The sequence below is a fragment of the Curcuma longa genome, chromosome 4, assembly GCF_044706935.1.
Source record: "Curcuma longa cultivar G26 ecotype Majalengka, Jawa Barat chromosome 4, ITB_CL_G26_1.1, whole genome shotgun sequence".
Lineage (NCBI taxonomy): Eukaryota > Viridiplantae > Streptophyta > Magnoliopsida > Zingiberales > Zingiberaceae > Curcuma > Curcuma longa.
Genome location: NC_133864.1, coordinates 91,548 through 113,722, shown reverse-complemented (window position 1 = coordinate 113,722; position 22,175 = coordinate 91,548). Strand labels below are relative to the sequence as shown.

General features: G+C 40.3%; 2 protein-coding genes across 2 annotated transcripts; both read right to left on the bottom strand.

Annotated features, from left to right (window-relative positions):
- Positions 1 to 3,641: 3,641 nt before the first annotated feature.
- Positions 3,642 to 4,881, bottom strand: LOC141828530 (uncharacterized). Its single transcript, XM_074715974.1, has 3 exons — positions 4,517 to 4,881; positions 4,357 to 4,432; positions 3,642 to 4,277 (listed from the first exon to the last, which is right to left on the bottom strand). The coding sequence occupies exons 1-3, from the start codon at positions 4,556 to 4,558 to the stop codon at positions 3,715 to 3,717; spliced, it is 681 nt and encodes a 226-aa protein (XP_074572075.1). The 5' UTR covers positions 4,559 to 4,881; the 3' UTR covers positions 3,642 to 3,714.
- A 3,422-nt stretch (positions 4,882 to 8,303) lies between these two features.
- LOC141827672 (PWWP domain-containing protein 1-like) lies at positions 8,304 to 15,632 on the bottom strand. Its single transcript, XM_074714975.1, has 3 exons — positions 15,160 to 15,632; positions 14,338 to 15,084; positions 8,304 to 11,068 (listed from the first exon to the last, which is right to left on the bottom strand). The coding sequence occupies exons 1-3, from the start codon at positions 15,371 to 15,373 to the stop codon at positions 8,646 to 8,648; spliced, it is 3,384 nt and encodes a 1,127-aa protein (XP_074571076.1). The 5' UTR covers positions 15,374 to 15,632; the 3' UTR covers positions 8,304 to 8,645.
- Positions 15,633 to 22,175: the final 6,543 nt, after the last annotated feature.

Below are 22,175 nucleotides of genomic sequence, written 5' to 3'. Positions count from 1 at the left end.
GTAGGAGAAAATCGATAACAAAGAGAGGCTATTCACTCCGCCCCCCTCTCTAGCCATCTCCCGATCTTCAACAGAAGGACCGAGGAGCATGACATAAATCTAGTCGTGTACGGTCAGGAGGACCAGAGGACGTGGTGATGTCTGGGTGGTCAGGAAGACCGAGCCGCAGCAGCAAATCCTGGGGGGTAAGGACAGAGCCGAGCAAAAGTCCAACAAGTCTGGAGGACTTGGTTGGCATAAGGTAAATTCTCCTGAGTGAAGTGGGTCAGGACACGTTTCCAAGGGGAACATTAGACGTTGATCTAATCAGGGTCTCACTGGAGACCTGATGTTAAGGCCAAGAGATAGTTCTAGGAACTGACTCTCCAAACCTTATTTTGCATGTTATTTGAACTAACTTTTAATGCAGGGTTGGAGAGGTTGAATACTTAGACTCCGAGCGAAGTTTTCCAGAAGTTCAGTGTTGGAGTCGACTTGAGTGTTACTCAAGTCGACCTGAGTCTGGTTAACCGCATCGGAAGTCGACGTAGTTCAGAAATCTTCCACGTCGGACTAGAGTCGACCTGAGAGGGTACTTGAGTCGACCTGAAGATCGGATAACGCAGCGAAAAGGCAAAAATTATTAGTAAGCTCTACGTTGGACTAGAGTCGACCTGAGTGAAACTCAAGTCGACCTGAAGGCAAAGTCTGCACAAAGATAGAGGATCGATGCTGAGTGGGAGTCGACCTGAGATCAAGTCTAGTCGACTTGAGATCAAGTTAAGTCGACCTGAGCATCCTATAAAAGAACCGTTGACCAAAGGCTCGAGACAAGAATTTTCGATCATTCCATGAGACTATTCCGTCGAGACGAAGGCGCCCTGAGCAACCAACAGCAATCCTAAAGCCGCCGTAATGCCGGAATCACAAGGAATCGAAGATCACACTCATTTGGTGTATTGGGTAACAAGTTTTAATTTACTTAATTTGTAAATCTCTTTACGCTTGTTATCGAGATCATATTTGTATCGTTCGACTTGTTTCTGTAAGGAACAAGTTTTATAGTGGATTGCCCGTCGGAAACGGTCAAGAATCGTAGGCCTTGGAGTAGCAGCTTTCGGTTGTGAACCAAGTAAAAAAATCACTTGTGTTCTGTGTTCTTCATTGTTCTATTTACTTCCGTATTCGTACTCTATTTTTATGCTTTCGCACGCGTTCTACATTGTACTTCGAAAATCAACTGAAAAATGCAAAAGCGTTATTCACCCCCCCCCCCTCTAGCGCTTTTATCGATCCTATAAAACTAACCTAATAATAATTCAATTAAAAAAATGATAATCCCAGTAGCCACATCTCTGGGGGTGGTCAGCCCGGTCCCACGGAAGTTTCCCACCGACCACCAGGGTAAATCGGGAAGCGCAAACGGCGGCCAATCCAGATGCCCAGCATCCTTGCGTTCCCCATTTGGAGGAAAATTCCTGCAAATACGCCGTAACTGGGGATCGAACCGCAGGTCCCTGAGTTACAACCCGGATGTCCTACCGTTGCACTATTGCCCCGGGGACAATATATAATAATTCAATTAAAACTATAATCCAATTGGATCCATAATCCAATTATTCATCCAAATCCATCTAACCTAATCAAACCAATTACTCCAATTAACTCAAGTAAATCTTAACCGGATCAAATGCTAACTTAACCCAATCCACCTAGCTTAATCTTAAGCTAAGAATCAACTAGGATCCAATAGATCCAAAACCTAATAGAAATAAATCTTTAATCAGATCAATCCATCAATAGAATAGTAATCTGGTTCCACCCAATTCCAACAACAAACAACCATCCCAATAGATCTCACACTGTAGCTAAAATCAATTAATTAACCTGATCATCATCCTCCACCTCTAAACAACATGAATAGATCAAAACAGAAATTAATCTAAAACAGTGCATTCAACAGGATTAAAATACCTCAATAAATCAAGAATCCTCGAATCAACCACACGAAAACTCAGCATTAGAACAGACCCATCAAACCCGATCAAACAAGACAAGTACTCCCATCAGAATCAAACATGGTATCAATCCACAAAACCGATTAGATTCAAGAAAAGAAACCTCACCTCAGATCTGGTTGTACCCTAATTGAGCTCCGATTCCACCCCTTCGCTATCGAAATCCACCATTACCCCTTCGATTAGATTCCAGCAAATCAAGCTGTGAAGCACAATCAATCAGAGATCTGAGGAAATCCAAAGAAATCTCAACGAAATCCACCACGAGAAGCCCCACACAACCAATAATTCGAGCTCAGCATTCACTTATCGATCGATCTTTCAGATCTGATCCTCCTCTATTTGCATCGATCGTCGCCACCCCAGCCACCCCAGAATCCTAGACTTGTCAGTCGGAGCTCTGGTCGTCGGCGATTCACCTCAGCGTCGGCGAGAAGCATGATCGCGCGATTGGGGAAAGGAAGAAGCAGACGAGGAATCGCGATCTCGCGATCGGGAAGAAGAAAGTCGAGACTTTTAAAACCTTCTTAACGGGTTTCGGGTTTAACCCGACTCGAACCTAAATCCAATAACCCATTTGATTGGTTAATTATTAGACTTTACTTGGGCTCTTAATTGGGCTAATTTAAATGACTATTAATTGGGCTAATTGAGGTTGATTTAATTGGCTTCAATAAACCTTAATTACAATTATTAAAGGTAAAGTTTAGTTACCTCATTTAACCCTAAAATTTCTTATATCTTACATTTAAAATTATCAATGATTTTTTTAACGAAAATCTTTAATAAAATAATTAAAATTTTATTTTATTATTTATTATTATTATTATTTTATTTCATTTTTTATTCTTTTGTAATTAGATATTTTTATTTTTTATTAACTTCTTTTGTATTTTTAAATTTTTTATTAAAATTTTAAAATTAAAAATAAAAATAAATAAATTTAATGAATTATATTGAATTTAATGATTAAATTAAAAAATGAATTCGAGTAATTAATATATTTTATATGAAAATTCTTGATAATATAATTAAATTTTTATTTTTTTTAAATAAGAAAAATTGAAAAAGAGATCAGAGTAGAGATGTTTATATATATCCGAATTATCATTTTTTTTTTTAAATTATGGCTCATATATTTAAAGAAACTAATATATTTGACAGGAAATATATAATAGAAATTCTGAGAATGGAGTGCGTCCTTGAGAAATTCTACCTCTTGTTTGGGAAACACGCCCGGTCAATTGCCGAATGATCTAACCTGACAAAAAACAAAATACCAAAAATTCGAAGGTCAACTATGAAGACACAAAAGCTTCCACTGACAAACTCGAACTGAACAGAAAGAAGGAACACCAAATAAGGACAACGAAATGGAGATATTTTACACATTTCATCCGTTAAGTTCAGTTCGGGAGCTTTTTCAGAAAAAAAAAACAAAACAAAAGCCCCAATCATCTTTTTTGCATACATATACATTTTAAGGACTTTACCCCTTAATTCACTCTTATATAAATAACAGCGTAAGATATATGATCTCTTTTAGTCACCAAATCTATCCAAGAAACGCAAATAAAAAACCTCCAACCTAAATTCATAATCAACACGCACCTTTTGCCCTTGAATTCAACCATTTTACCGAAACAAAAGAGGCTGCAACAATAGTCAAAAGTCATATTTCACCATTACACTAGAGCAAAGTATTCTACTACGTGAACTACATTATGCTGCAGTCACTAGCATTCTCTTCGTTGAAGAACTCACAAGATCCCGCCAATGGAGAGTACAAGTACCAACTCTCCGGCACAAGCATTTGGTAGTATTCTCCTTCAGAGCTCATGCTTGGCTGTACGGAGCTATAGCTCAGTACATAGGAAGGAAGGTTGAGTGGTTGAGGGATCACAATGGCTTCATTGCCACCTCCCACTTCCTTGCTTGGAGCTACTTCAACTCCATTGATATGATCCTTCTTCACCTTTTTCTTACCACCACCTCCACTTTTGGCAGCCTGTTCTGGTTTCTCATCAGCAGAGTTGGCATTGACAAAAGAGTTTTTTTGTTTTCTCTCAGGATTTTGTGGTGGCTGGCTGGTGTTCCCATCATTAGTCTTGTTGTTTTTTTTGCCCTTCTTTTCAGCGTTGTTCACAGTGGGCATATGCTCAGGCCAGAGCTCAGCGTGCTTCCCTGTCTTTGTGAGCTTCTTCACCAGGGTCTCTGCCTTGACATTGCCAGTTACTACCACCTTGTGCTGCTGGGGGTCAATGCAAATCTTGTAAACACCTAAAAAACATACAAAACCAACAGATATAGTTATGATCTTCGGAGAAAATCGCTTATAAATTTATGTCAATGATAGTACCTTCTATATGTTGAAGGGATTTCTTTACTTCTCTCTTGCACCCTTCACAGTGGATGGAAACCTTCAAGGCAAAGGTCTGCAGCATCACTAAGAACACATAGCACTTGAACAAGCAGTGGAAAGAAAGCAGAGGGAAAAATTAGATGAGAGAAGTGTTAACCTGGTATTTGAGTGGCTCAGGAACTTGTTCAGCCACTGCCATGAGGGTTCGAAAATGAGTTTCGAGTTCTTCCAGTGGAAAAGATAAAGGATTATGGAGACAGAAAAGGATAGTGAAGATGAAGGGGTGGGAGAATGTGCAAGGGCTTTGGTGGGAAATTCTGCTTGGTTAAGCTTAAAAACCATTTCGTTGTACAATTATTTCCAAACTATTCACTGTCAGAAGGTACTTTGTGAGGATGATAATTGCTAGGACCGAAATGTGCCTGTCCAAACGCTGCAGAAATAATATTTTTTATCGTCGGAGAAGAAATGCTGCACAAAGCTGATTTGCTTCTCTGCACAGAGACTGAGATTGAGATTGAGATTGAGATTGAGACTGAGTCCTCTCCTGTGGCAGTGGACTTAATGGTTGACATCAGCTGTTTCAGAAGAAAAGCATGGAGTTTGACATGCTCCCTTAAGGTTCTTATTCAATCTTCCTACTACTACTACCTCTCAGCATTAACTATCCACTGCAGCAACAAGACAGGAAAAACATAAGCCTATTAATTAACCTGTACTGTTTCTGAGCCAGAAACAAATTGGGAAATAAAATTAACGGACCCTCATGTAAAACTGATATAATAAGCTCAAATGTCTAGAAATTTCTCTATGGAATCTTAGATGGTATTTTTTTTATAATATTTATTGAAGCACAGCTCCATTTTGATGAAAGCGCAGCTCCATTTTTTATTGAAGCACAGTTCCTAAAATATCTCTATGGAATCTTACATGCCTTAATTACTATGCTTAGTTGCTATTTTCGTGATTATGATTATAAATAATTAGTTTTCGTATGCTTTTTGGTTACTTAATGTTTGACCGAGGAAGAGTAGTTTATTGGGACAATCATATCTCAGCTTAGTCCGTTTTAGACCACGGGTTGATAATTGTTATGTTTTGATGTTTGGACAATCGATGTGCAATCATATTGTGTGTAATGTGATTGAGGCAAATTTAAGTTAGGTTGATATATCAAGTCAAGATTTGCTAGGTAATTAATATTAGATGAAGTTTAAATGGATTGAGATTGATCTAATATTTAACAAAGAGAAAAGTCTAACAAGTATTGATATTGATAAAGGTTTGACAGGTGCTAGTATTGGTAAAAGTCCAATAAATACTTGACAATTGAATATCTAATCAATCTTAATTTATTTAAACTTCATTGTTAAGCATCTAATCAACCTTAACTTAATTACTTAACGTATTGATCTAATTAAACTTATCTCAATTATATTTCTCACCATATGATTCCATCAATATATTGAGCAAATATCAAAACATAACAATCTTCAACCCATGGTTTAATAAGATCAAATTTGGTGGTCGGTGGAAAACTTCCGACCGGGCCGGCCACCCCCAGAGATTGAGTCATAAGACTGACTGAGATTTATCATCATAATAAGATCAAATTGGGGCATGATTGCATCAACAAACTACTCCCCCTTTGTCATAGATCAAGTAACCAATAACACGTGAGAAGTAATTACTTTGTAATCATGATCACCAAAATAACAACCAAGAATAGTAATAAAGGTGTGTAAGCAAGTAAGCATGTAAAGCAAGCATTACTCCTCCTTGATAGAACAACATATAAATAGTCATGGGGATATATAGTTATGCAAGATAGATATCATAAAAACATAAATTATGGTGCATATCGAACATCTATTTGATGTATAACATAAGATTTTAAAGTTAGGTTATGTGTGATCTAATTTGTGTGTCGAATGTGTAGGTGCAGAAAATTTGACAAGGAAAGAAATCTTAGTAGGTCAGGTGATTAGATGCTAAGTAGTAGAAAAGCCCTAGTGGGTCAAGTAACCAGACACTAGGCAGCAAAAATTTCAATGGGTGGTCAAGTGATTAAACATCAAGCAATGAAAGTCTCAGTTGTTGGTGCAAGGAGCATCAGATGATTAAATCAGAATTTTGATAATGACAAAGGGTTCAAGTTAAACTTGTGAAGTTGACTAATGAACTGAACTGAGTTTGTAAGTAGCACAAGAAAGTTCTACTTGTAGCTAGGCAAAGAAAATCCTAGTTTGGAGGACTAGATAAAAAAATCCTGATAAGGAGGATTGGGAAAGGAAGACCTGGTCAGGAGGACTAGGCAAGGAAATCCTGGTCAGGAGGGCTGAGCAGGAAGACTTGACAAATCATAGCACCAAGCGGGGAAGTTTAGGCAGGTCTAGAGGATTGACGTCTAGCAGTGGAAGTCCTGGGGGTCGAGGGTCAAATATTGAGCAAAAGTCCAACATGTCTAAAGGATCGGGTTGGCAAGGTAAATTCTTCCGAGAGGAGTGGGTGAGGACGCATTCCCAAGAAGGAAACAATAGGTATCGATCTGACCTAGGATTTCACTAGAAACCTAACAGTCAAGACCAAACAATTTGCTAAAATTATTATTTTTCTGCTTTATTTGTTCTGGACTAACCTTGTGATGTAGGAAAGGAGGGACCAGAACTTATCTAGCTAGGTGCCCCAATCTGGATTCGAGCGATTGGATGCTCTAGACGTTTGGACGTTAGTTGATTGGGATAGCGAAACAGATGAGGTGGCAAGTTCCCAATGATTGGGACACCTCAGCTTCCAGGCACCCCGAAAGGCTTCAGACGATCAAAGATGGATAAGGCATTATAGAGTTAAAGTTGATACAACAACCTCCACATTAGGGCGCGCAACAAAGTTATACCTCTTAGTTAGAACTTTCTACAAATTTTTTACATAAATCATTGAAAGAGATCCTATTTTCCGCTGCGTATATTGTTATTTTTTGCATAAGAAATCCCAACAATGTCGTTGTACTTACTTCAACAACTGTGCTCACCACTAAGATCTATTTTTGTTAGTATTCTTATATATTCATTAATGTCTCATTGCACTTTAATTTATAAAGAATGATAAGCTTGTTACCACACTTTACTTTCTTGTAAAATGATGAATTTCCTTCTCATCGAAGGAGATTAATAATGGATTGCTCATCGAAGTGATTAAAGATCTAAAAATAAATTGTCTTTGTGTGTTTTATGTTTCCGTTGTATTTTTTCTCTAATTCTAAAAAGAAATAAGTTTTAAACGAGAAAAACGACGCATGCTATTCACTGTCTCCCTCCCCTTCTTATGCTCACTTCGATCCTACAAGAGAGGAACGATCTCATGGTCATGAAAATTGTGTCAAATTTTAATAGTTACCTAATAGTCATCTGTGTAAGAAACAAACCTTAAATTTCCGTTTATGTACTAAAATAAATATACAGGTGAATACTATTATCCAGGTCATACGGCTAATGCTAAACCACTACCGGAAGAGGTGAGACTTTTATCTTGCACTAATACTTCTCGAGAAGCCGGGATGCGTGGGTGCATCAACAAACATTAAACATATATAGATATAGATAGATTAAGATATTTCAAGATTTGGTAATTGAGATTGGAACTTGAATGAGAAAAGGATAATAACACGTTTTCAATCTTTAGAATTTAATTCTATTAATTTGTAATATTAAAATTATTATTTCCTAAGAGACCAAGTAAAACTAATTTTAAAATTAAAAATATGAGGTTAAAATAATTGTCAAACCAAAAACATATAGTTTTTCGTGATTAAAAGATGTGAAAAATATTATATCTGTTAGTCATGTGATTGAACATTTCTAAATAAGCTGTGAAGAAGACCTCTCTAATTTCTCTAATAATAAAAAATAAATGTCATAAAGCCAACCCTTGAAAATACAACTAACTAAATAAAAACTCATCAAGCTTAATCTGACTAAACGGTTGATTCAAGACAACTCGTTCACCAATAAGCACCTGTTTTTAAGACGAGAGAAACTGCACATTGGTGTTTGATGAGGTGAAATTTATACCGTTCGATGAGACTTACAGAGGCAAACCAACAGAATCATCTAATATTAAGAATCTATTGTTTTGTATCAAGTCCAGAAGCGAATTATCAAACACACCAGCAGGGGAATAGCATTGCCCTGTAAGTTCATCGCCAGCATTAACTAATTCAGGACGCGACGAGTAGAGCATGAACTCGTCACTGCATGGCTGACTGCGCCACGACGCTTCCCTCCCTCTTACAGCGGGTGGTATGGAACGTAGCCTAGCGACGAGTTGACACTGCTCACAATGTCGCTGCACCTAACCATAAGGCTCAACATTTGGTTTGCCAGCTCCTTGTTCACCATGGGTCTACCCTCCGCCTCGCCATACTGTCTATAATTCTGCGTCTGGGGATCAGCGGATCGAGGCCCACGAAGGGAAGACAGCGGCGGTGGGGACACGCGATCCATCGCCACTCGGTTCGCTGGAGGCAGTCCGAACGAAGCAGATGAAGCTGGAGTCACCGGCGGTGGGGGTATGTAAGGGGAGTGATCAATAGTCCTTGAAGGATATGAATGAAGCGCAGACAGCGGCAGCGGCGGTGGCGGAGGGAGAAAAGCACCTGATTTTGTAGTCTTATTGATGACGGATTCTAGAGGAATGGAGAAGGGGGGTGGTTCAGCATCGCTACGACTATAGCTGCTTCCTGCAACAGCCGGCGACATCACTGGCTTCCCGTCCACATTGTCCAACATGAATTTTACACGGGGCGTCTCTCTGCTGCTGTTGATGGTGGTAGGGCCAGCATCGTCACCGGGCTTCTTCAGAATGGATTTGAGCTGCCCTGTCTTGTGGTTTGGATTCAGCAACGGCCTCAACGAGTTGCTTGGGTTGCTCCCGGGTCGGAATTGGACACCTTCAGCAGCTTGTCGCGACTCCAGCTTCTGCCCACCGGCATCAGCGGAGGGTTCCTGGGACTGTGTGTCAGCGTCGCGGAGATAGAAGTGTACCTTCACCTGGCCGAACATTTCGTTGGCGCGGGCGTAGTTGAGGGCAGCCTCTGCGTCGGGCTTGAACTTGTACACCACCTTGCAGCTGTAGGATTTCCAGTACACGCGAGTTGCAGGGAGCTCGAGCGGCCCGAAGCGGGCGAACCTCGCTTTCAAGGAGGCGATGGACGGAAGCGTAGTCTCAGGTGGGAACTTCATCATGAGGGTAGTCGGACAGGGAACTCGAGGCAGGGAACGTTCTTGCTTCTTGACGGGCTCCACTGTTTTGGCATTGCTAGGCTTCGCTGTCACACTATGCACTGCGGCTACTACAGGCATCGTCGTCGTGGAGGCGCTGCCTGCGTCCTTCGGGTTGCGCTTCTGTCTGATCGCCGATTTCTTTTCACTGGCCAAAGCCTTGACTATATTTACTTTTTTCTGCCTCTTTGCGCTCATATCCTCTCGGCGATCAGATGGAGTGCGTTTCCGTCCAGCGACAACAGGATCGTCGGACCTAAAGCCGGGTTTTGGTGGCTTCGCAGAGGCAGTTGGCTCCTTGCCCTCCTTCGCTGTCTTCACTGGAGCAATCTCCGCGGTCCCAGCAACAGACTCCTGCTGCGACCGAGGAGGTTTGGGAGCTTGGACCTCCGCGGCGTCATCCTCGCTGGGGAGAGAAAGAGCCAAGCTTTTCTGGTAGACCATCGACCGGAACTTGAGGAAGACATGGAGCGCAACCCCCGAGGCGTCGCGCTCAATACCGTAAAAAGGATCGAGTGCTAGCTCATGCAGGTCAGCTACCAGCTCTGGTAGCTGCAGACTGCGGGAGCTCAAGTCAATCTTGGGGAGCTCAAAGGAGAAGGGAAAGGACAAGGTCGCACGCGCGACTGCATCCGCTCTCTTGGATTGCTCCGGCCCAATGCTATTTGATCTGGACGCTAATATCCTATAAGGATCGTCATCTTTCGCCATCTTAGCAAGATCTGGTAGCAAGCCGGACTCGTTGTTCTGTTCCTTGCGCTTCTTTTTTATCTTCTTCTTGGCACTTGTGGCAAGATCGGTTGGGTCGGAACTACTATCCACGTGCAGGCGCTTTTTGATCTTCTTCTTGGCCTTTAGGATTCCATCGACGACAATAACGTCATTCGGCCGGGCCAACAAGGTCTCTTCTTTAGCATCGGCAACTACGCCAGAGACAGCAGGGTCTAGTTTCCTGAACTCAATCACGCTCATCTGCGGCGTCTTTCGAGGACTAATAGCAACAGGAACATCCACCCCCAATGTGGCCGGTCTCTGTTCTGAGATGAGTGGTCCCTGTTCGAGCAGGCTAGGGGAGGTTTGCGGCAGCTTATCGTCGATGAAAACGGAAGGAGCTCTCTTCTGGAGCACGTAGTCACCGTGCACCGAGGCATCCTGGAAGGCGAGACTTGGTTGGGTGGGGGGCTGCTGATTGGTGGGGAAGAGATTGTAGAAGTTGCCGTAGGGCTGGGTAGGAGAGGTGAAGTCCGGCAAAGGAGGGCCGGCGATCGTAGCAGTGGTGGAGAATTGTTCATCTCTCCGCTTCAACACGTATTTGTTCTTCTTCGCAGACGGAGATTTGGACACTTTGGGAGCGGAAGCGAGCTTAGGGGCGGAGCTTTTCTTTGGGCAGAGGGGCTCAGGCATCACCAGCTGACCGCTCAAAGGCGCAGCTGAGTAATAAGAAAAGGAAAACAACAAATAAGACATCAAAAAAACATAGAGACAATTGATTACTAATAAATTGACTACAAGTAAATAAATTATATCCTCGCCCGTTAATAAGTAGAGCAATAATAAATGGTTTAGTCATGCCAGGTACATTAAATGGTTCAATTAACTTGACACAAAAAAAAAAAAGAACTAAACCATGTTTGACGTCTAAAACAAATATGACGGATTTTTTAAGCAGATAAAGAACAGGATAAAATCTAAATAAATTTACTTTGCCTGATACTTGTACTCAAATTAACGGTCACATTTATCAACATCAACATGGCCTGCCACGTGTTGAGAAATGCGAGCGACGAACTGGCCCCCTCATTCGATACGCTGTCGTTGATTATTTTAATCGTTTATTTAAAACATTAGATAAATAGAAGAGAGAGGCAGGCTTTCCAAATCCTGGAGCGGCTGGTGGTCCCGGCGACATGCCGGGTATGATATATTAAAAAAACTCATGTGAAAGATGAGCCGTGCCCGTGACGCCGGAAAAAACGCCACGATGCCTATCAAACACCAAACCAACCCCCAACACCACACACTCTCCGGCCTTCGGATGAAATATAAACTCCGAACACATACCGAATTGCCGAATTTGTGGAACCGATTATACTAAACTAAACTGGAACAAAAGACGATCTGACTTCTAACACATCTTGGGATCTTATCCTATGCAGCTACGACATTTAAAACCCTAAGAAAAACACATCCTCTGGTAGTGATGGGCCAGCTAACTGGTGATTACAGTCCTAATTCCACAGTCAGATTACGTTTCAATGCTGCAACTACTATATTGTAGAGTAACTAATTATGTCTGAAAAAATTTAATTAATGTTCTAACTGAGAAAAACTGAAAAAGATCATCCAATCTTTCAACGTGGGGCCACTATGCACTGGCCAATCTTTAAAGCAAGAGCACATCTTAAGTCAAGGAACAATAATCAATGCTCAACTCGATCCAAACCGCTAATGTCGCTTATGCCCTTTATTTTATTATGAAACTCGTAGAATCACCAATCAGAACAACTTTGCTCAGAACTCTTCATTATGAGACCAGTAATTTAATGGAAAAGCATCCAGGAATTATCATAACTCAGGATCAACTCGGCCATCATCAATGTTTATGATCATTTAAGTTACTGTGTTTAAGTTACAAGTTAAAATTAGGACAAATCGCAACAAGTGTTTGTTTTTATTTTCACAGGATAACACGATGGCAATGGCATCTACCAACTAGTAAGACTCGATGCTTTCTTCTCCAGAAATATGACAATGTTTCATGCCTTGAAAACTTGGGAACCATATTTCGACCATGTAATACATGTGGTGATCATTTGTATCCCTTTCAGCTTTCAAAAAAATGTAGGAAAAGGCAAAATACTAAGGTTAATATCGTCAAATATTGGGAGATGGAAACTTTTATTCAAACTATATCAGCTGGCTAAATTCTTATCAGCAGTCTAACAGCGCTTACTAAAAAGCAAAGGAAAAACTAAGTTAAGGGTGATTCCAGATCCCAGTCTATACAAGTTCCTAATCCTAGATTCAAGATTTGTTAATCTTGTCCAGGTATTCATAAATTTCAATGCACTTAGTTTACAATGTGTCAAATTAAGATGGTGTAGAATCTTTATGCTTTGAGCAAAGAATAGTGAATCAGTTATTCCATGTCTCATGAAATGTCAAAAACATACGTGTATAAATTTTCATAAATCTATGGTCTATAGTAGGACATGGATCCGACTAAGTAACATACACATGATTTGTTTTCCTTGCCAGATGTGACGAGCTCTGCTCTGAGGGCCAACAAATCTAATTCATGTATCTATAGAGGGTAGAAACCAACTTGCACAAATCAAAGAGGAAAAAGCTGTTTTGATGAAACATGGAAATTACGTTGATGAAATCTCAGCGTTTACAATGTCAGTGAAACAGAAATGATTTAAGATAATCTTTCATATTTTCCAAAAATTATCATAGGAACAAAAATGATTTAAGCGAAGAATCATCAAGTAACTATAATAAACTGCACCTGGAGGTCTAACAAAGGGGAGAATCATAATCATAGAATCAAAGCAGTCAATGCACCAAAGAACATGGATTGATCAATAACTTTTGGTTAAACGGTCAACATTACATGAAAACATGTTTACAAAGATAAGAAACCAATCATCAAACAGCCCTAGAGGCTGAAAATTATTTAAAAGGCATTCTAGTTTCCCTACAATTTTGCATACTTATGATTGTTTCAATCTCCAAAATCCTTGTTTGAAACCACAAGCATCAAAATTGCACAACTAATCTTCAGGATAGAAGGTTAAAAAGCATTTAAGTTTGATGTTAAGAATCAGCCAACAAATATTAGAAAGCAAAATAGGAAGCAACAACCCAACAAAGAGAGAAAGAAAGAGAAAACACATCCATGAAAAAATTGGAAAAGTAAATAATAACCAAACAGTGGGAAATTTTTTTTAAAAAAAAATATATCAGCCTAGGGGTGCCAAACCACAAAATTGAGTAATTATTAATCCCATGGAATCAGTTACCACAATGAAGGCAAAAAAAAAAACAGTTAAGTTCTCATTTCAAAAAATAAAATATGAAATATTGTATGAGTAGACCTGGATGGAAAAAGACATGCAGGGCACAAACCAGAACCCATTTTTTGATGTGCAAATTTCTTTATAAAATAGCATTTGAAGTTGAATGAGATGCTAGGGTTTTTTTGGGTTACAATGAGATGCTAGACTTTGAAGAGTGAAAATTCCTGAGTGATATTATGTTATTTATTCAAAATTTCTTATGATGCCTTCATCACCAATGAGTTCAAAATAATGTATGATAAAATTTTTGCCATTTACTTTTTCATCTTAGAAGGTAAGGGTATCATAGAGCCAACATTTCTGTCCTAACATGCAGTCATCAATTTCACTCCAACTACCACTTTGCCAAACATATTACGATGTTATATCACCACAACTGCTAGGTTGCATGTGAAAATATACCTGATCAATAACCATGAGACTAGAATAATGAAATTAAAGAGACAACCATGTCATGCACAAATTCTTCTTAATGCAAACCATGGCCAGGAACCATGCATATAAATTAACTGGTTTATAGAAGATCAATTGTACCAGTAGCATGCAACAATACAAATCATATCCATGTGACAACAGCCTAAAAGCAGGGTAAAAAAAATGCATGCAATGATTAATACCTCGGGAGGCAAATCTCTCAGGATGATCCGACATAGCCCCAGTCAGAGGAGGTGGTCGTACCGGCTCTACACCAAATGCTTGGGCATATGTCTCATCAAACTCTTCGAAGACAGAACATCTGTAAGCAAGCATCTTTGCTGTGTTCTTAATCCTATCCATTGCAGGAACAATGTCTTCAAGGGGGCACAAGGCCAATTGCTTCAAAAAGGAGAGAGATTGATCAGGCACAAAGTTTTTCCGAGCATCTTCAACCTGTTTTGAAGAGTAAATGCCCCATGGCTCGAATCCAGGGATATCAACATCGAAATATCCTGGGACACGTGCTGGCCCAAAGTTGTATTTATTCCGGCAGTAGCAAGCAAGACCAAGAGCCTCCCTGCGGCTTGCTTCATCGGTTGCCTCTTCAACTGCCTTGACAAATGGCCTCAAGGCGGTCTGTTTAAACTTCTCCTCGTAGTGGGAGTCAAATGGGACGAGCTCAGAAGGGTCAAACCATCCGTAGCTGCTATCCCCAAAGAAGGCTACCAAAACATGGCCATCTCTTCTTGTTCTTCGAACAGATGACGAAGCTAAAGCCTCATTGAACAAGTAACCAGGCCACCAAGGGTGTGATTTCACCTTCCCCCACACCATGTCTCCCAGTTCAAAACCATTCATCCAGTTTCCAACTGCCCTGTGGGAAACCCTCGCTACATCTGAAACAACAACCTCCTCAGAAACACTGTCATCCTCGAAATCCGTACTTTCTGCGACAGGAAACTCAGCTACGTCATGTACCAGGGCAGAAATCCCTTTCCTAACATGAGATTCAGAAATAATACCTTGACCGTTCACTTCGTCTCCTTGAGCGTCCTTGGAAGATCCAGAGAAACCAGCCGCCGTACGGTCCAAAAGCATACCATTTACCTCTTCATTAAACTCCACAAATTCGAGCTCCTTGAAAACCTTAGATTCACCAGATCCGCGTCCAAAACCATGTCCATCAACCGCTGCCTCCTCGCCGTCTACCGGTCGTTGCGAGCTGTCCACCTCCATGTAAGGATTGGAGATAGCACGGTCGACCTTGACTTCGTCCGCGACGAAGGTCACCGCTACAGCAGGGGAGGGGCAAGAATAGAGCGATCGACAGGGGCAAATAACACTAATCCAAGGCGTAGATCTGGAAGAGCGCGCCCTGCATCGAGGTCAGAAACATCAAGAATCGAACGCCATGAAGAGGAAGGAGGCGATAAGAAAACCCTAGAACGCGAAACGAAGGGGAGATTGGGAAATCGAGTCGGCCGCTACGACGAGCGTTCGCATTATGGCTGTGAGATTGACCAGGGTGGGAATCATGGAATGATCTGGAAATGAGCAGCTGCGGTGTGACCATCGGACGGTGATAAGGCAGCCACAGGACCCATCTCAACGGCTATTCGGCCTCTTCCGCGGATGCTGTTTTATCATTGTAGGCACGTCTCGCACGTGAGATCACATATTGTTGCTGTGTGCATGTTTGACTATGGTTCAGGAGGTGGAAAGACACATAATCTGTAATTTGAGCAAATGGTCATTCATCGGATCCTATTGAATGTTGTATTCTATGAAATTTTAAGGTGAAGTTTTACAATCCAAACGATTCTACCTTTGACAATCATGTATTAATGTGTGCCCCTCTATGAGTGATGTTACATTCATTTCAAATGCTCAAGCATCAAAAAGTCGCCCACATAAGGATGGTCATGTTTACAACACAATCTGCCAGATGTTCCAGTTCAGATGCCCAATGTGCTTGACAGTGTCCACAGCTTCTCAATGGTTCACAAGCAGCATTGGTGGTCATGTTGTCAAGAGCTACCTTGTCCAACCGACAAAGGCAAGAAACATAGTTACTTTTCACCTTTCTGTTATTGTAGTATAAGATAGAATCCGTCACTCCAGCGGTTTCATATAATCAGTCCCGCGATCATTTATGAAAAAATAATCAAAAAGTTAAAATTGACCACTGTGAGGAGGATATTTTATGGATTTCACTGAGATTCAATTCTTGTCCATTGTAGCAATATCTAACCTGCAATAGCCAATCCAACTCTATCTCAGAGGTTACTTTTCACCTTTCTGTTGATTATTTGACGAGTAGATAAAAATAATCTTCTTGCCATAGAAGTGTACATTTCAATTACAATTGAAGTCCCACCCAGTATGATTAAAATAAATTGAGTTTAAATTTAAGTCTGAAATTGAATTAATAGGTTAATCATTAGATTAATTTAATATAATTGGATCAATAGATTAATTTAATATAAATTTAAGTTTTTCAAATAAAGTCAAATCAAATAAAAATTGTATTCGTAATTTCGTTTGCATATTGGATATGCATGAAAATAAATTAAAAGAAAATATCTCATTAGATAATATAATAATTTTTGAACACAATCTTATTTAATAAGATCGTGTCAATCCTAAAAGTTAGGTTTTGAGTTCCTCTTCTATGTAGTAATTAACACTATGATATGGGTTACAGAAGATTTTTCTATCGTACTCATGAGACGAGCGATGATTGTACTTATGTGAATACTTTAGAGGCACAAATGTACTAATCACACTCAAATTGACTTGACTTTCTAAATTCGTAAAAGTTCTATGCATCTAAAGGTAATATTCTAAATAAACGATCAATTTAAATTTGCATGGATTTCTAGAGGGTTCTTTGTATTCCACTGTGCATGTGTTTAATTTTTGAATTAGAACCCAACAGTGTATACCCGGCTAAACTGAAGGAAGCAGCAAGATTGAGATCCATAATTCTGCACATTTCTACAACTTAAAAAAGTGATGCATTAGCATAAACTATAATATTCAGCAACTATGTATGATCACAAACTGGCAGCAAAAGCACAGCTCTATATATAACTCATTTTTTGTGATAATCTAACCAAACTGGCACATTTAGGAAAATTTCAAAACAGAAACCACTTACTATCTCTAAATTGGCACTGTAATATTTCACCAGCATCAGCACAATCTAATCACCATCCAAAGATCCACTGCATATTTCAACATATAAAATCGATTTTGGCACACCAGAATCAATAAAAGTCTCATTAAAAAAAGTATTACAATTGAACAGGTGAAAATATGTTTCATACAATTACAGAAACCTGCTTCATGTCAATCATAAAGACTGCATAGCAAAAAGCATCACATAATATGCAAGGTTCTAACCAATCTGGACTTGAGGCCATATTCAAAAACCTGTCCACAACAAAGACTAGATAGGACTAGATACCAAATAGTCTGGACTGTAAACCATCTAGATTACAAAAAGCATTCAAATATACAACCTACAAAGTGTATACCTGGCTAGAGTCTAGACTCAAAGGCATACATATTTCCCTACATAAAGTCCAGACTTCATTCTGTACAGTATCAGCGTATCAAAATAACTGTAAAAGCATAGGAACGTGGCCTCTGTAGGCTTCAATTTAGCAGCATCTTCTGGAGCAAGCTAAGCTTGATGTCATCTGGGCATTCCATGGAAAGTCGATTTTTATCCTTGTGTTCTCCTAGGTACAATTAGGCATCTGCTGCTCTCTAGCACTCCTATGTCAACTAGGACACTGAATGTTACCCCTAGATCCAAGGTTAGCAGGCTACGCCTACTTGACTTCTCCACACGACACGTGTTCGGAGATCCAAACCCAAGGGGCCAACCTCCTAAATCAATCCAAGTTGAGTCGGTCTAAGTTGAGTCATTTCAAGCTAAGTCATTCCGTGTTGAGTCAATCCTAGCTCAATCAGTCTGAGCTTAGCCAATCTAAGTTAAGCTATTCTAAGTTGAGCCAATCCAAGCTAAGCCATTCCGAGCTCTCCTATCTAAGTTAAGTCCTCACAAGCTACCCAAGCTCCTGAGTGTTAGGCAAAATGTAGGAATAAAATTAAATACAAAATTTAAATATTATAAATACAATATTTTCAAATTTTATCTATGTTGAGTTGACTTCTAAACGTCTAGAAGGCAACTTTGTGAAGTAGGGACCAAGACTTGTGATAAACACAATTCCCTTGAAATAAATTCATCCCCTCTCTCGTAGTGTTTAGAGGTTTGAATAGACAACTGTTTCTCAAGATATAATGGCTAAACCACTTTAACAACCAAGCACAGGTTGCTTATGGTGAACTGAACCAGAATCCTATCACTGAAGCATTAGAGAATAGAGGAGGATTGAGAACTCAAAGAGAAAATAGAAGAGCATTACTTGTTGTTGAATGATCCATCTGCTAGAGAAGAGCCTTTATTTATAGGCTCTGTAAGATTGATAAGAAACTTGATTTACTGACTAGAAACTTGATTTAGAAAGGAGTATACATCTCTATATATTTACATCATCTAGGCCAAAATAAGAATGATAATCCTCTAGGCTAAAATAAGAAGGAAAAACAATGACAATATTTACACCATTAAAGTCTGCATGATTCTAGCCTAGACCTGCTCTAATTATCAATACATTGACAAGTCTGCACGATTCTAGTCTAGATCTGCTCTAATTATTGATATACTGACATCCCTCTCAAACTCAAGGTGGAATAGCAGAGACCAACTTGAGTTTGCGAAGTAAATGATTAAATCGTCCCGGAAGATAAGCTTTAGTGAAAAGATCAACAGTTTGATCTTCAAAAGAAACAAAAATAAGTTGTAAAGTACCACGTTGAAAATGTTGTCGAACAAAATGACAGTCATTCTCAATATGTTTGGTTCGTTCATAAAAGACATCATTATGAGCAATTTGGATGACACTACAATTATCACAATGCAAAATAGTAGGAGAGGAGTGTGTAACACTCATATCTTCAAGTAACCAACGGAGCTAAAGTAATTCAGAAGTAGTGTCTGCAAGAGCTCTATATTCAGATTTTGTGCTAGATCGAGATGTGACTATTTGCTTTTTACTGCGCCATGAAATGAGTGAGTCTCCCAAAAAGAAACAATAGTCAGTTGTAGAGCAACGATCAGTAGGGTCATCAGCCTAATCAGCGTCAGAATATCCAGACAAGATTAACGAAGAATGAGAAGAAAAGTGGAGTCCATGGAAAAGTGTGCCTTTGACATACCACAGGATACGAAGAACTGCTGTAAAATGAATAGTTCATGGAGCAGATATAAATTGGTTGACTATGTGCACAACATAAGTAATATTAGGGCGAGTCACTGTATGATAAACAAGACCACCAACAAGTCGTCGATATGAAGTAGGATCAGAAAGAGGTGTGCCATCAAACAGAGTTAACTTAACATTGGTGTCCAATGGTGTAGAGACAGTAGATGAATCTGTGATACCAAATCTAAAAAGTAAATCACATGCATATTTCGCTTGATACAAGTAGTAACCATCAGAATCAGAGGAGACTTCAAGACCAAGAAAATAGCTGAGAGATCTCAAATCTTTCATCTCAAAATGTTGACTGAGATAGTTTTGTAACTCAGAAATGACTAAAGAACCGTCGCCTATAAGAATCATATCATCCACATAGAGTAGCAAAAGAACAACTCCCTTGTCAGTACGATAAATAAATAAGACAAAGTCATGAGAACTGAAAGTAAAACCCAATTGTGCAATAGTGGAGCTGAATTTTGCAAACCATGCACGAGGAGCTTGCTTAAGACCATACAGAGCAGGACAAAGAAGATAAACTTTCTGTAGAGGATGAAAATACCCAAGTGGCAGATTCATGTAAATTTCTTCATCTAAATCTCCATTCAGAAAAGTATTTTTAACATCCATCTAGAAAAGAGACTAACGTCTAATTGCAGCAACAACTAAAACACTTCGGACTGAGGTCAACTTAGCAACAGGAGCAAATATTTCTTCATAGTCAATATCATATTTCTGAGTATAACCTTTAGCAAATAAACGAGCTTTATAACGCTCAACAGAACCATTAGAGTGAGTTTTGATCTTGTAGATCCATTTACATCCAATAGGAGTTTTACCTGACGAAAGATCGACTAAATCCCAAGTATGAGTTTTCTCTAAGGCGTGAAGTTCTTCAGACATTGCTTGCTGCCAGATAGGATTAGTACTAGCCTCATGATAAGAGTGAGGTTCGTGTAAAGAGACAACAGTAGAAAAACAGTTATAATCTCTAAGGTGATGAAGAGTTTCTCTTACTCGACTAGAGCGACGAAGTAGAGGAACAAGATCTTCAGAGGAGGCAGATTCTAGAGATGCAGGTGTAGAGGAGGGATTAGAAATAATAAACTCATTAGAAGGATCTGTAGTTATGGAAGGAAATAATTCTAGTGAAGAGTCAATAAAAAATGACTGAGAAGCAGAAAATGAACTGTGAAATTTTGACAGTGAAGAAAACATCGTATGTTCCCAAAAGGTGACGTGTCAAAAAATGCGTAGTATGCCAGAAATAGGATCCCAACACCAATAACCTTTATGTTCTGTTCCATACCCAAGAAAACAACAAAGACGAGCACGAGGTTCTAGTTTAGTGTGTTCATGTGGATTAAGAAGAACAAAACAAGCACAACCAAAAACTTTGAGATTTGAGTAATCAGGTATTTTACTGTATAGTTTCTCAAAAGGAGATATATTTTGATGAATTGAAGTAGGTAGACGATTAATAGTGTAAACAGAAGTAAGAGCAGCTTCTCTCCAAAATTTTTCAGGACAAGATGCAAAAAAGAGTTGAGCATGAACAGAATGGCGAATAAAGGATGCGGCGGCAGCGTCATCCGCGCGGGCGAACGGCGCGACTACGGAAGATCAACCGGACTCACCGGCTTCCCTTTCCTGCCACCCAAATCGCCCCTGCTTGACCTCGCCGGCTTGCCAGCACCCGACCTCGCCGGCTGAGACGGCTGCGCACTCATCTGTAACCGGTACCAGCCTTGCCGGCACCATTCTGCGCCAGCCTTGACAGCGCCACAGATCTTCATCGCGAGCAGCGCCGGTGCGCCGCCGCTTGCGACATCGGTCAAAACAGGACGAACCGAGAAATAGCAACAGGTAATTTCACTACAACTTGCTCTGATACCAATGTAAATTAATACCTATTGTAGCGTGCCACGTCCGGTTGAAGTTTCTTGTCGTCGGAGAAGCAATCACGGTGAACGGAAAGCCTCTCAAGTTTCCACTCCCCAAATCCTCCGATTTGGTGTTCCCTGATCTTTCTCCGGCACTTCGGCTTGGACGCAGCACACAACACACCTCACTACTAGCTGGAGACGCCCCCACAGCAGAGCCTCCTCTCCCTTTTATAGGGAGAGGCTGCGTTTCCACAGAGGAGTGCACGTAGTGCACTTCGTGCGCGTAGTGTGGAGGTGGTGGGCGGAGGTTATGGGCGGTTACCGAAACTGCTCGTAACCGCTCGACTGCTAACATTAGGTGTACAACGTCAATGTAACGCATCTACCAAACCATGCGATCCCATATGGACCCATGCTTCTGACAGGCAGTAGGTGAATGTGGTTCCACATCGACCCACGCTTCTGACAGTCCACAGGCAGACGTGGCAACCCACGTGGGCATCCAAGTTCAACAGTATAAAAGGGTGAATGGTGTTGGTTGGAGGTAAGTTTTCTCTCCGCGAGACACAAGCTCTTCATTTTCATGCTCTTCACCTTTCGTCTTTTTCAGTCCAGTGTTGATTTTTTTCAGTCCAGCGCTGATTTGACTGTCGGAGAGGTCACACCGGCCACACAGATGTCCATTGACTAGTATTGACATGCAAGCCCAGAGCCGTCGAAACACAAGAAAATAGGAGCTCTACCAGAGGTCAAGAGGTGGAGAAGTGCTGATCGGCATCAAGAATCTACTTCGAAACCTGACATTCTGTTCGAAAACAT

Excerpts from the sequence above, each read along its gene's own strand:
- LOC141828530 (XM_074715974.1), bottom strand. The coding sequence starts at position 4,558 with ATGGCAGTGGCTGAACAAGTTCCTGAGCCACTCAAATACCAG. Across the intron at positions 4,433-4,516 it reads CTGAGCCACTCAAATACCAG|ACCTTTGCCTTGAAGGTTTC; the intron begins GTTAACACTTCT and ends GTGATGCTGCAG. Across the intron at positions 4,278-4,356 it reads ATCCCTTCAACATATAGAAG|GTGTTTACAAGATTTGCATT; the intron begins GTACTATCATTG and ends TATGTTTTTTAG.
- LOC141827672 (XM_074714975.1), bottom strand. The coding sequence starts at position 15,373 with ATGGAGGTGGACAGCTCGCAACGACCGGTAGACGGCGAGGAGGCAGCG. Across the intron at positions 15,085-15,159 it reads AGACGAAGTGAACGGTCAAG|AAAGTACGGATTTCGAGGAT; the intron begins GTATTATTTCTG and ends TTCCTGTCGCAG. Across the intron at positions 11,069-14,337 it reads TGAGAGATTTGCCTCCCGAG|CTGCGCCTTTGAGCGGTCAG; the intron begins GTATTAATCATT and ends CTTATTACTCAG.